We start from the raw sequence: 15916 nt of genomic DNA, 5'->3' as shown, positions 1-15916 counted from the left end.
CCTTTTTTCCTAAGGTAATTGATTGGTAATTAAAATTCGATAACTCTTTACTTTTTGATATGCAGATTGACTTCTCATTTTCTATATTAATATTTTTTTCTCAATTGCAATTCAAGTATATGAAGAATTGTGTATACAATTAACTTATAAGCCATGCGACGAGGGAGTAAAACTTCCGATATATTTGGTGCAGTTTTTAATCTCCTGATATAATCTAGCTTTATGTAGTCATGATTGGTATTGCTAGTGAAAAAACTTTTATCGGCTTATTGATGAAAAGGTAAAATCGTGTGTAAATTATATAGTCATGATTTTATATATTATTCAGCAGATCGTGCATTTTACCATAATTTGTTATTTTTATTTGAATAAGTTTGATTAAGTCTGTTAATTTTGAGTTTGATTACTGGACATATAGTCTCTATAGACTAATTATTCTTTACTGTATTGTATGAATATATGAATATTGATTAAGCCTGTTTACAAGGTTCAAAATTTATTCACTCATTGAAAGCCTTCACTGAAGCGAACCATTTTATGGTGAACTTAGATAACGTTATATGTATTTAGATAGAATATGATAAAATTAGAAATTTACTCGATGGCTATTCTGATTCTGAAAATACAACTACACTTTTTTCTTAACGCTGAATGACTTTTGTTTCGCAAATTATTATTAGGAATTCCTTCATAATTTAAATTGTGTGATACTGTGTAAGCGTATTTTTATACATATTTTGTACTAGTAGTAATCAATGAGTCTTAGCCGTGTGAATAATATATAAATTTAAAAAATAATAGCATAGTTATTCTTATACGGTCAATACAGAGATATGTTCTTCAATATAATTATTAATATGTATTTATATTAAACTATAAATAAATTTCCATTGTTTTATGCATACACAAATTACAGAGATTACCACATATATGAATACTTATAACTATTTTTTCATAAAATTTATGAGAAAAACTATTTTTTTAAGGTTAATTTGAAATATAATATTTTTCTCTATAAAGTTTAAAAAATTTACTCCGAAACACATAATGAATTATTTATTTTATACATTGCACAAAATGCAATAATAAAATATGAAGATTATATAAAAAAAGTTAGGCAACGTCTTATTTAAACTTTTGTTATAAATACATTGCTGAGAGAAATTATCTAGAAATAAATAAAATCCATATTTGTAATATTCACTTATGTTGATCGCAGCTATGTTTAATGTAGAGTAAAATGTATTATGAGATATTTATTTTTTAATTATGCTTTTATAATTAATAAATTTATACATTATAATATATTAATATTTTAATATATTTATACATATATAAATAATAATTTACAAGGGAAATATTTTTGAAATTACTTTAGAAAGTTATTTTTATAAGATATAGTGATCGTTATACAAAAGTAAAATGCAAGAAATTACTTATTCTGGAATTTAGAAAATCATAAATAAACTTCAGTAAATATTTTTTCACACTTTAAATAAAATTAAAAAATATTTGATTATATATAAATATTATTTTTAATAAATTTTGGATTTAAGAAACCACATGGAATATTAAATATATATATTTATAAATAATAGTAATTAGTAATATATAGATTTAAAATGTATGCAATTAAACATTAATCATATATTGTTAATCGTACATCATTATAAAACTTCGGAACATACATTTAGATTTAGATATATAATGATATATATAGAAACCTACTTATGATTAATTCAATATAAATAACGATAAAAATACTTTGTTCCATTCTCCAATAACATTGTAATATATATATCATATATTTAAAAAATTTTTAGATAAAATTTATAAATTTTACAGTCATAAATCATATTAATATAATATTATTAAAATTTTGTTAAAATTTTTTTAATTAAAAATAATATAATTGTAGAAACTATCTAATTAATTAAAAGTATTATTATGTTTGTTCTAATTAACTTAAGTGAAAAGTAAATTATTGATTTAATTCATTGTAATAAATTATTGCGTTCTTTTAAAAAATTTCTTATTTAAAGATATTTTCATTATGTAGTGCAAAATGAAACGTAGCAAGAGGATGCATGCACGTTTCTAAATAAATTATAAGCTATAAACAAATTTGAAATTATTCTCAAAACGGATGTTCGGACATAAGATGATAGAATATATGCAAATAAATAATACGTGAACTGAGTCATCAATTTGGTGCATCTAATTTAGAAATATTTCTTCTATAAGGGGAATAGAGTATGGAGTTAATCATACTTTGTATCATAGAGTGTAGGATAAATTAATATTTATTAAAATGATTTTTAATCGTGAATATGTATTTAAGATTATTTAATATCAATATGAGAAGATGTTTAATAGCACTGCGTGTCTTATTATAGATTTCATCCAGTTGATTTGAAGCTATATAATTTAAAAAAATATTGTTTAATAACTTCGTATGATTGTATCTTATTTATTCACGTGGAAGTATAAAAACTGTTTCGTTATAAATATATTATAATAACCTAAAGAATATAATTACATATTTAACACTTTTTTCATGGAGATGAAATGGCAAGAATGGCATTAATTATTTTTTAATAGGTATGTAAATATCGAGACAAAGATGGATAGATAATTAAAGATAGAAAGAGAGAGAGAGAGAATCGAGTTTCACAGAACAAGTCGGTCAACCGGACCTTAACGCCATCGTGGTCACTGCTTCACATTGCTGCATGAGAAGACCTCACGTATACGGAGGCGCCGGCTACATGCGAGATAGAAAGATTCTGATACGTGCACACTAGAGAGAGTGACTGCAAGAAAGGAATCTAAGAGAGAGAGAGAGAGAGAGAGAGAGAGAGAGTGAGAGAGTGAGAGAGTAATATAGCGGGAAAGAACGGGAAGAAGGAAGACAGTCTGGAAAGTATAAATGAAGGACAATGACCTAATTGTGTGTAGAATAGCCAAGTGCTTCCTCGTTGCCTAACCAAGTGAAAAATTGTGTATACGCTCGTGTGAACAGATACCGTAACATCAAAATACAATATGAAGGCAAGTAATTAATTTTTAACCACACATCCCTACTGTTTCTTACAGTATTTCAATCTTACTATAGATTTAATTGAATGCAAAAAAATGTATATTTGCAAATAAAAGTGAATATGTCATTATCTCATTCAAGATCCATTCATCTGTAAATTAATTAAAAACTCAATAAAATATAGCATTGAAAGTTTCATTCTATTAATATAATTAAAATTCGCTAAATAAATACTCCAAAAACAGATAGCAATAAATATATTGACGTTCTACACTTTATTTTTTTTTCATGATAAAAACTTAAACTTTAATTTTAAAGTTAAAAAATTTCTATTACGAATTGACCGGAATTATTTTTTCAATAAAATTTTAAGGGCAATATTTGTACTCCATAATATTTTAATATAAATAGATTATTTTTTTTCTTTTATTCTTATTTCTTATTTATTCTTATTTATTTTTATTCTTTTTCTTTCAAATCCCGTAATTAAATTAAAAACTATCGGTGAAGTTTAAATATGAAGTATTTCATTTGATATAATAAGAGAAGTCGGGATTACTTTATACTTATGTATATATACTATTTAAGCTACATAAAAATTTAATTCAATTATTGATGATTCATTTTATTTGAGTTTTATTTTTTTATCTTATTTTTCATTTTATTTCTTTATTTTTATTCCTTTTATTTCATTATATTCAAAATAAATTAAAATTTTTAAAATACAATAATCTATTACTAATGAATAATAGATCGAATAAAAATCTTAATTATAATTAAATATAACATTTTTCTCTTTTTTTTTATTGGCATTTCCTTATTTTTACAATTTTCGTAATAATTTCATTAATCGGCATATTAATTGTTTAATCTAATACCAATTACATAGATCAATGACACAGGACACTCAATATTATAAATAACATATATATAGTTACATGCAGACAAGCTACAGATGTTATGGGATTAATAGATTTTCCTTTACTATTGAAATTTGTAAATACAGTATACTTATACTTAATGTATTTAAAATAATTATTTCTAATAATTAAATTCGAAAAGATTAGTGCAAGTTCATTACATAAACATTATAAGATCATTATTACAATTGCCATAGTTTACTCAGAACTATTATATAATCTTATTTTGTCTTAAGGAAGAAAAACGAACTTAAAATAATTAAAAAAAAAATTAATTACAATAGCAAACATATTCCCTTTTCTAACCATTTAAATACACATTTGTATAGGAGTACAAAAGTTTTAAATGATTCCTTCGATAATTTGTTGGTACACTTTTTATTTAAACTCTTGATTTATCAACATTATTTACAACTCTGTTTGAATTGAATCGCATGTGCAAGTATGAGCATATGTAAAGGATTTTTGATTCATGGTTTTTTAAAGCATCTTTCTCAATTCAAATGCTATAGGCACAAGGCTGCAAAGGCTTGTTTATAAACATGCGTTGTACCGTTTAGCTAATACCGTCAAAAGATCTTCATGGGTATGTTAAATGTGCCGCGACAATATGATATGGAGACGCGGTAGATTTCATCTAGTTGAATTGTTCATGTAATAAAATTGCTTAAAGACTTTTAGAACTAAATTGAAAAAGCTTTTGAATAGAGAGCTTTTAATATTTTAATACTTTTAATGAAAGGTCATGACTGAAGCTTATATTACATTTTAATTATATTGTTTATTATACATATTTAAATATTTAATTTATCAATAAGTCGCCATAATAATAAATAATATTAAATTAGAATCAAAATTATCTTATAAAATAATAATTACTATACCTACTTTTATTAAAAATTTATGAGCCATATAAGTTTCATTAATTACTGATAATGTTTCAAAGAAATAAAATATTTAAAATAACTTCTTTAATACAATTTCAAATATTTCTTGCTCATTATATAATAAGACTTTGATTTTAAATTAAATTAAACAAATTTCATACACAAATTATTTTTATAGAATGAAATATATTAAAAATACAATGTACTGATTATAAGAACAAAAATAATAAAACAAAATATTGATATTTCACAAAATTTATAAATTAATTTGAAAAAATCTATAAAATGTTCATAATATTTTATTAGTAATAGAATATTAGTAATTTTAATAAATTTAAAAGATTTAAAGACAAAATTTTAAAATATTGTATTATATTATATTCTATACATTATAGCTTTATTATTAACAGTGTAATAATCAAATTGTATTTAAGTATTGAACAGTTGAATTAATTAATATATATAAAAATTTATTGCCGCAATATTTATTTAAATTTTTAATAAATTATAAAGATAATAATTATTGTAGAAACATTTTTCATCATATTTACATATTATTTTCTTATTAATATTTCCGTAAAAAAAATTTAATAAGAATTTATAAGAATTATATATTTTCCATATTATTAAAGTATTAATATACCGTTAAATTCAAAGGTCTTTACAAAAAATATAGAATAATATATTATTTAATATTAAATATATTTATTTATAATCATTTACTGTAGATGAATTAATTATATTGTAAATAAAAGAAACTAATATATTTGATAATATTTTACTTATGAAATTTTCTTGTTTTATAAATTATTTAGTCATCAAATATTTTTGAAATTGTTTTGTTATAAAGATATGCATGAAATTCTAATAAAATTTTTATAATAAAATTGAAATATTATTTACAATCTAAAGTGTATTGTATAATTTAATATTTAATTTAATAATTATAGTTTTAAAAAATATAAAATAATAAAAAATTAATAAAATTTAAACTCTAATTGTTAAATATTGTTTAATGTAAGATTAATCAATCCAATACTTTTTTTATAATATTTCGATAAAATTATTTTACGTAAATCTTTAAATTTGCAATAAATCCTATTTTCTTTATTGCCAGAGAACTAGTTGGCTATGCTGGTTCTTTGTTTTCTCAGTTATTTACTCTTCAGAGGCGCAATACAAGTTTAGGAGATTGCAGCTTCCATCACCATCACTTTCTCGACCACCACCACAGATTTTCAAAAAATCATGGACACCAGGATCGAGAATATCTTCAATGGGAAATTCTATTCATATTGCAGGGAATTTACCTCATAAAAGGCCACCATTAATTCCTACCAATTACCGGTAAAATTTTTATTTGATCAATACGTTTTACAATTTTTTACATTTATATAATTAAAAGACTTAATTCTAAATTGAGCTCTTATTATATTGATATAAAAGTATATTGAATTTTTATTTAGATTTCAGTAAATTAAAGTATTGTACTTAATATAATATATATTAATACGTTACGCTCTATATAATTTTATGAAAGAAAGCATTAGTTTAATTTAATTTTATTTAAAAATCAATAACATCCAACTTTTACATTAAATAAAATTTAATTTTAGTTAATAATGATATATAAGTTGATATTTAAAAGCAAGTATTTGGTTGAAAGAACTTTAACATTTGAGTAAATATTCACTAAATTATATTTAACAATTACAAAAGTTTTTCCGTATGTCTAAAAAAAAAATTTACTTTAATGTAACATAATATGAAAATACAAATTTTATTTTATTTAGATTATAAAAAAAAAATATATTAATTTGATGATGAAGAAAATATGAATGCATGTAATATAATAATATAAATTTTCTTTAATAATATTGAATGAAAATTTAAGGTTTTATCATAAATTATGATCGCGAATATTATCAATTCTAAATGAAATGAGTCAATGAGTCAATTCATTTAAAGTATTTTTACAATGTGAAGATTATTTATCTATATATAGAGAGAATCATTTGTAAACATTGTAGAATTTTGTAATATTGTTAATTTTTTATTGTAAACGTTTAAATAAAATAATTAATAAATGTAATTAATTAAAAATAAGAAAATTATTTCATATAATATGTCGAAATCTGTCTATAGATGTAATTAGTAAAACTTCTCTTTTTAAAACTTAAATATCAATGTAGTTACTTAAAAATATATTTTAAGAAATTATCCTACTCAAATTATATATTGCTAAATATTATTAACTAAATGTAAGTGACTTATTTTAAAATTATGAATTGTTTTATTTGTCTTTAAATGATATATCCTTGTAAAATTATTATTCTAATAATAATAGAGAGTATTTTCCATTAAATATAAGCATTTAATTACATTATAAATTTGCTATAAAAATATTTAAAAATTATAAATATAACAAATATAGATTTACCGATTATAATAATTTAACTATCTAATGTTTTATAGTTAAGTAAATTTCTCAAAAAATATTATTTGTATAGTCATAATAGTCAAAATACCTAAAGTATTGAAGTAATTTAAATTATTTTAAAAAAAATCAAAATCCTATTCTCAAACTGAAAATAATGTATAACACTTACATATAAACACTACATAATTCTGATCATAAAGATTTCGTCGTCCTCCTGGACCACCGCTTCCTCCACCACCTCCGATGTACAATGTTTTGTCGAACGTATACAAAAATCCAATACCACCCGTCCTAGGAAAGATTGATACTTATGGTGGTATGGTGCAACGAGTATCACCAGTTAATGAACTTCAATCTATTGTAAAAGATCCACAACAGTATAATTCACAATATCAATTAAAAATTGAAAGTTTATCACCAAATATTGACAGTTTCGATGATGATAAAGGACCCATACACACAATTCCTGCACCAAATTTAGGTCCTGCTAGCGCTTCTTATCAACAACAACAGCAGCAGCAACAACAATATCAACAACAAGCATTGTTTAACAGCCAGGGCACAAAGAAAGATGAAATAGTTAGAAAACCTTACGCAGTTGCTCAAATAGACTATACAGGCGCTTTTGGCGATCATGGTATGTTGCTAAATATGAAATTTTTATAAAAATTTAAAATATTTTTAGATTGATTTTAAATTTCTTATTAAACATCTATTCCTTTTCAAATTGGAAATTATTAGAATAAATTAACAATTATAAAGATATTTAACTTATATTAAATATTTACATATATTAAATAAAAATTCAAATCATTTTTATAATTTTTTTCTATATTATTCAATATATTTATAAAAATATTAAAAATAAATTAGAAAATATTAATAAAAATTTCATCCTATATATATAATTAATTACCCTATGAGTATATAATATTGCTAATTACTCATTATTTTAAATAAACTCGAATAGAAATATCTCAATATTAATCAAAACAATTACTTTTATTTGCTTATAAAATTGTAAACATTTACGCATTAATCAATAGAAAAATATTATTATTGAAATAATATAGGATCTAGCGAAATATCTCAACGAATAGTATCAACTAATAATAATCAGCACCAATATGAAGTAACAGAATCAAATGAAGTTAATAATGCAGTGCCACCATTTTACTTTACACCTGAGTTTAATTCAGCACAATATTCTTCGTCTGATATTGAACAACAACAGGTTTGTAACATGATACTTAAAACGTTCATATTAATAGAAATAAAAAATTTGTACATTAAAATTAAAAACTAAAACATATTTTAATATTATTTTTTAAATATTACTTATTTAACCTTCTATTAATTTTGGAAGCACATACACACATACATTTACTCAGGGTAAAAAGGTTTTAATTTTGTTATCCTGAGTATCCGATTTCTATGATGATATACGTTTCTACAGACAGGCGAAAACAATGTTTATTTGAATCATTCACCTACTCCAACGTCATCGTTAACAAATTCACATTCAAGTAGTATAGAGCCAAGTACTTCAATGCAGACTAATCTACATAGATCAATGCACGTGGGTGTCTCTGGGCCTGGAACGGCAATCAGCCAACCAACTTATACTTCAGATTTACATGAGGATTTTACTAATCCTGATGAACCTTCTATACCCACTGCAAAATTGTACGAATTGCTAAATTCTTTTCCTCGTCAACTTAGAGATCACTATACTTCCGACCAGCAACCTGAAATACAACATTTGCCCCAACATCAGAATAAACAGAGCGATGCCGTAAAGGTAAGACTTATTAATTTTATTAAATAATCATTATCCATTACAATTTTCTAGATATAAGACTCTTTAATTTTAATTGTATAAGTTAATTATTATTTAATATAGGACCTAGAATTATGTAACAGCTGATTAAATAATTATATTTTTAAATATTCGTATATTTTCTAATATTTTATGATCTGAAAAAATTATATATAATTAATAATGTCATTACAGTGGATGATTATTAGTTTATTAAAATTTAGTTTATTATTTATGTATATTTTTAATTTTGTACTGGTAAACTAAAAAATAAACGTGTATAACATTGAAAGTTTTATTTAACATGTTTTACGATAAGAGTAACAACAACAAATATTTAATAAAATCGTAATTAATGTTTCTATTATACGGATTATACGGCATTATACGGATACCAATACCAATGCATAATATGCAATAACTTTAATTGCACAATTCTGTTTATGTTTATATTTTTAAATTACAATATAATTTATATTGACTATAAAAATTGTAAGTAATAAACTTTACACTTTACATTTATTAAATATATTTAATATAATTTTTATAGTTTATCATTTTATATTGAACATATTTATTAAAAAAATTAATATAAATTATTATGATTTATAAACATTGAACTTTTTATGTATATATAAAAAATCACACTTACTTTTTAATAAAAACGTTATACCTTATATTAATATTTAATATATTAGTATTTTTTTTAATAATTGATTTTTGAATATAAATTAACATTAACAATATATAAAAAATACAAATTAAATATAGAAAAAATATAAATATATACATTTTAATATTTAAACCTTAATAAGCAATACTTTTAATTATTAATTGTGTTTCTTATTTAATCAATATAATATTTTAATTTTGTTGAGCAAACTTTTAACTTTTAACTTATAATGTATATATTTCTTATTTAATCATATGCATAAAAGGTCAAATACATAAAAAAGTTAATAATATTATACAATTTGAAAAATATAAATATTTTATAAGAAATTAATATATTAAAATCTATTAATTATCAAACCAATTTTTAAATTAGATGTGCTACATTATTTTCCATGATAAATTATATTTTGTTTACAGCCAATATTTTCTCAACCAACATTTCACTCATTCAGTTTCGATGAGCAAGCTAATAAGCAACAGCAACAGCAACAAAAAAATATATTCATAAATCAAAATTATGCTTTGGGAAAAGTAACTGCAGATTATAGTTTAGCCCCTGATACTTTCAATGGTGCGGATACAAGTGAACATCAGGACAATAATATAGAATTTCAGAATCCTGCAACTCAACTTAGTCCTGCTTTACATTTTAATAAGGTATGAAAATTATTAAAATAATTTAAAGAAATAATTTGTTTCATTTTTACTAATTTCTTAATAAATGATTTTAAGCGATTTTATTTTATAAATAATCAAATATTTTTATAATAAATTATATTTATTATTTGATTACAGTGATAATTATGTATGTTTCTATATTATTGTCAATTTTACATCGAATCTAGTTTTTGATTATCAACTGAATATAATTCTAATTTAAAAAGTATTTACTTAATTATTATTTTAAATATTTTTTCCCTCATATATTTATTTCCGTGTATAAAGATGACAGATTTTATTTTATGATGACATTGATTATTTATATAGACGAAAGATGCATTGATTTTTATTGAAAAATAGCTAGAAAATTATTTCATTATGCAGATTAAAGACCATCAAAACATAGCAGCACAATTTTATACAACACTTCCAAATCAAGAGACGGCGGAAAAACTAGCAGCTCTAGCAGCAGCAGGTATTGTCAATAGCCAATTAATTAATCAATTGAAAAATCAACAACAAAGACAACATGAAAGCCAAAAATTAGGACAACAATCGGCTATTGGCCAATCAATTCCAGCAAATCATAAAGAGGAGCATGTAGGCAATGACGTTGCAGCCGGTGTCAATCGAAGTACAAAATATAGTGAACAACATCAGCAAGAGGAACATCAAAAGAAACTTCTTCATCGCCAATATAAAATAAAAGAAGAACAGACACGAATAGAAGAGGTAATTTTTATTAAAATATGCCATTGGTTGAATATTATTTAAAATGTATCTATTTATATACAAAATCTTTCATTTCTCTACGTCTTTAAAGTATTTATATTAATTTCTATTAGAAGTTATACCCTTCTAATATGATTCATATAAAATATTTTTCAAATTTTTATATATTTTTCTAAGTTTAATCGGTTTAATTTTTTAATTGTACTGAAATCGAAAGATTTTTTGAAATTACATAATTTGTTATTCGTGCTTTTATGATCGTTACATTTTTGTAGTATAATTTATATACGTATTTTATTTTCAAATATTTTAAATCAAATTTTAATAAATTCTTAACAAAAATATCTTCTCAACATAAATTTATTTATAATATAAAAAAATATAAATGAAATTAATATTTATTTTTAGGAAAACGAAAAATACAGACAACAAAATAACGAAGAAACAAAACGACCATTAAGAATATTTGTACCAGAAGATAATACTGAAAAAGAAAAAGATTTGACAGCAGACTATGAATATGAAAATGATGAAGTAGAAGTTCCACGACATAAGGAATCTTCTATAGAAGATTCAGAATATGGAACACGTATTGTCTCAAAAACTGGAAAGTGATTTTATGTATATAATTGATTAAAAATTTTTTAAAAATATTTTATTAACACAATACAAAAATAATAAAATAATTTTGAAAAGTTTCATTTTAGCAAAAGGTTATTTATAAAAAAAAAAAAAAAAAAAATAGAACATTTATCAAATCCAAATAGATTTGTATAAATACTACACATTATATTTGATCAATTATAATAATAAAATGTAAATATTAAGCAATTTTTTAATTGTATTCAAAAGGTTTTAAATAAGACTTTTGAAATTATAATATAAATTATTATGTACGTAAAGAGCTTTAAATTAATGTTGTGTATGTAATCAGTTTTATTTTATGTACAGTATTGTCAATGTTATTGTATCTTTTGTACTTATTTATTTAATTTATTAAAATTTTTAAAGAAAGTTTGTTAGTCTGATTGTTTAGTCCCTTCTTATATATAATTTTAAAAATTAAAAAAACTTCTATTTTATATTTTATTTTCATGTATTTATTATATATAATTGATTTTATGAGGAAAATGTCCATGGAATCCTAATATTCATCTCCGATGTCTCAGTTATATAATCAATAAAAATGCATAAGGTAATGTTCAATAATTATTCTGACTAAATAATTGTAATTAATAAATAATAAAGTATTGTTTCTTTGCATCATCTTTTCAGGCTATAGGTTGTTGCATTTTCAGCCCAATAGTTCGTGCTAATTGGATATTTTGCAACATTTTTTTTTATATTTCAATATTTCTATACCCAGATTAAAAATTTTACTCCATTCCTACTTCGTCCTTAAATATTATTATACTTCTGTACTATATTTTTATGTTAGCTAAAACAAATACTTAGTATATTTAGTATTAACCAATATTGCATATTAACTAATTATTATTGGATGTAATTTAAATTTATAATTTGTGCACAATAAATATAATCCTAATGAATATAATATGCATGAGAAGAACAAATGAAACAATAAATATAAGATTTAATTTTTAATAATTAAAAGATGTATACAATAAACAAAAAATATAAATTATAAAACCTAGTTGGTAAAAGACACTGTACATATAACGCATATTAATTTATCAGAAATGTATTGATAAATTCTCTATCGAATACATAAATTTATACATTTTAAATTGTATACTATTTAAATCATCAAAAAATAGTTTGAAAAATTTTATTAAAAATTAGAATTTTAGAAAATTTAAATGTTAGTATTAAATATTCAAATATCGATTAGAGAATTTGTCAGAATAAGCTTTTATATTATATTACTGACATAAATTTTCATTTATTTACACCAAATAATTTTTAAAGTATGTTACTAAGAACGGTCCATGAACCAAGGGCTACCATCATTAGATAGTCTTTTTGTTAAAATATCGCAACCAGTTTCTGTAACTAAAAGTGTATGTTCAAACTGTGCTGACCACATGCCATCCGCAGTAACCGCAGTCCAATTATCAGGCCACATTACATCACGCCATGTACCTTGTGATATCATTGGTTCAATTGTAAAACAATGTCCAGCTTTCATCACTCCAATTGCTTTATTTTCTAAAAAATGAAAAGTTTGTTTATTATAAAGATAATTAAAAATTTTCAAAACGTGAAGACTGAATTTCATTTACTATATATTATATTCACAAAAATATACAAACATTCTAATATATTCTCTAACAAAATTTGATTTTATACTTTATAAGCTTTTAATTTAAAATAAATAAATTTTAAATAATGGTGATTAATTATATAAATATTAAAAAATCTTACTAGCATAATGTGGAATATTTGGAGTTGTATGAAAAAGTCGATGAATACCATGTCCACAATAACTTCTGACAACACTGAAACCATGTGCTTGAGCATGTTTTTGAATAACATTTCCTATTTCTCTATATTTTTCTCCTGGCTGTACAATTTTAATAGCTTTAGAAAGACACTCATGAGTTACCTCAACAAGCTTTCTTATTTCAGGCTTAACGTTTCCAGCAAAAAATGTTTCATTTAGATCTCCGTGAAAACCATTGTGATAAACAGTTATATCAACTATAAATTAAATATATAGATATACAAGTATAAATAGTTTTTAACTACAATTAATTTAGTTATAATGATAAAATATATATAACTATTGCAAATATAAAAATTTCAATTAATCAATTAAACAAATTTTCTTTGAATGGTATGATAAAATAAATAATCTGATTTTTTTTAAAATAAAGTATTAAATTCATTTATAAAATATCAGTTTTCTATGACTATTTTTTTTATTTATTTAATATAAAAATAATGAAATTTTATGAAACATAAATCAAAATATAAATATATATATATATATATATATATATATATACCATTGCAGATATCACCATTTTCTAACGGTCTTTTATCTGGAATTCCATGACAAATTACTTCATTTACTGACGTACAACAACTTGCTGGAAATTGATAATAATTTAAAGGTGAAGGATAACATTCTCTTTCGATACAAGCTTCATGGACAATTCTATCAATTTCTGCAGTTGTCACTCCGACATCACATACCTTTGCAGCCTCATCTAAAACTTGTCTTCCAAGCTAATAAAAATACAACCCCTTAATATTAAATATGAATCCTAATTATATCAAAAATTTAATTATAATACAGATTATCTAAGTGAAATTTTTAAATAAAATTCAAACCTTGCATGCCACGCGCATTCCCTCAATTTCTTCATCATCTAAAACTTTGATAATCGCTGAACCTTTAAGTGCTTGTTCGCTTAATGGTATACCTGTTGGATGTAAAGCATAATCTGGTTTAGCAATTGATTCTGGTACTTTACGAATATGCTCTCTAGGTGCTGGATGTAATTTTCCTGTAAAATTATAATATGGCCAAGGATTGTATACTTCTGCTTCATTTTTGTTATTGCCTTCTGTAATATAAATAGAATGATAATCTCACATTATTTAATTAATCTGTAATTCATTTTATGTAATTTTGTGCAAGTAAAATATCAGAAATTTACTAATGCATTATATCTATGAGTAAAGTAGTTTAATAGTGGCTAAAAATTATTTAATTATACTGTATAAATAAAAATTTAAATTTACTTGCAAGTTGGTGAAGAACTTTATGAGATTTCCAGCTACTTTTAAAACAGTCCTGCAACTCTCAAAATAATTAACATAGAAAACGAATAAGTACATGAGGTAATGTTAAAATTTATATATATCTTACCTGAGTACAAAAATAGGAACCTTGAATTCCAATTTTCAAACAAGTTGGACATTGTAAATTAGCAGGAGCTTTACAACCTGGAGTTTCACAACAACCTTGTGTTTGTGGCATTATTTTCAATATATTTAATTAAATATTATTCATTAACCGGCTCCCAAAGGCAGCCTACGAAAAAACTTTATAAATACGTTCAAACGGAACTGCGTTAGTTCAGTTTATGAATTACATTTGAGTAGAAAATAATTTTACCGACCGAGACATTTGGTATCATATTTATGCTAAATATCGCTAGATAGAGGAACTACATAATTATATACACGAATGAAAAGTAGAAATACTTTGCCCCGATTCAAATAAGATAAATCAGTATATATAAAATAAAAGAAAAGAAAAAATTGTTATACAAATTTCTTAAAGAATTAAAAGTTTTAATTTATACAGTTTTAATTATTAAAACTTGTTAAATACTAATAAATATTTCTTAGAAGCAGTTTTATATTTCCAACATGGTTATAGACAAATATAACAATAAAAGACTAATAAAAAATTAATATTTGAAAACGAAATAGTAAAAAATTTACAGAGAAATCATCGAATACACTGTATACTATAAATCAATGGTTGTGACAAAATAAGAATAAATCAAATTTTAAAATTTCTAATTTTTTTAAATAAAATCAATAAATCATGACTTTTCAATCCGCAGATGTAAAATTCTACTGTTTTTTTTTTTTATTTAACATACAAAGAAATATGTGTGTATTAAATATACTATAAAATCAATAGAATATTTCATAAATATGATTGTATATCAAATTTATAATGTTCATATAGGGAAAATTGAATATTTATCAATATGTATTATGCATATATAAAGTATAAAAAGTTTATGAAGAATATAATTA

The 15916-nt window shown here is 22.4% G+C and overlaps 2 protein-coding genes across 2 annotated transcripts; one reads left to right on the top strand and one right to left on the bottom strand.

Moving 5' to 3' along the window:
* Positions 1-2933: 2933 nt before the first annotated feature.
* Positions 2934-11817, top strand: LOC105368203 (putative uncharacterized protein DDB_G0271606). Its single transcript, XM_011507163.1, has 8 exons — positions 2934-3051; positions 5965-6194; positions 7488-7924; positions 8361-8521; positions 8744-9088; positions 10199-10438; positions 10826-11173; positions 11582-11817. The coding sequence occupies exons 1-8, from the start codon at positions 3046-3048 to the stop codon at positions 11786-11788; spliced, it is 1974 nt and encodes a 657-aa protein (XP_011505465.1). The 5' UTR covers positions 2934-3045; the 3' UTR covers positions 11789-11817.
* A 1191-nt stretch (positions 11818-13008) lies between these two features.
* On the bottom strand, positions 13009-15224 carry LOC105368202 (methionine aminopeptidase 1). The gene is made up of 6 exons (XM_011507162.1): positions 15012-15224; positions 14885-14936; positions 14471-14706; positions 14143-14365; positions 13559-13834; positions 13009-13342 (listed from the first exon to the last, which is right to left on the bottom strand). The coding sequence occupies exons 1-6, from the start codon at positions 15120-15122 to the stop codon at positions 13110-13112; spliced, it is 1131 nt and encodes a 376-aa protein (XP_011505464.1). The 5' UTR covers positions 15123-15224; the 3' UTR covers positions 13009-13109.
* Positions 15225-15916: the final 692 nt, after the last annotated feature.

The sequence above is a fragment of the Ceratosolen solmsi genome, unplaced genomic scaffold (genome assembly GCF_000503995.2).
Source record: "Ceratosolen solmsi marchali unplaced genomic scaffold, CerSol_1.0 scaffold6, whole genome shotgun sequence".
Taxonomy (NCBI): domain Eukaryota; kingdom Metazoa; phylum Arthropoda; class Insecta; order Hymenoptera; family Agaonidae; genus Ceratosolen; species Ceratosolen solmsi.
Note: the sequence above shows the minus strand (reverse complement) of the source record. Positions and strands in the feature narration are given on the sequence as shown.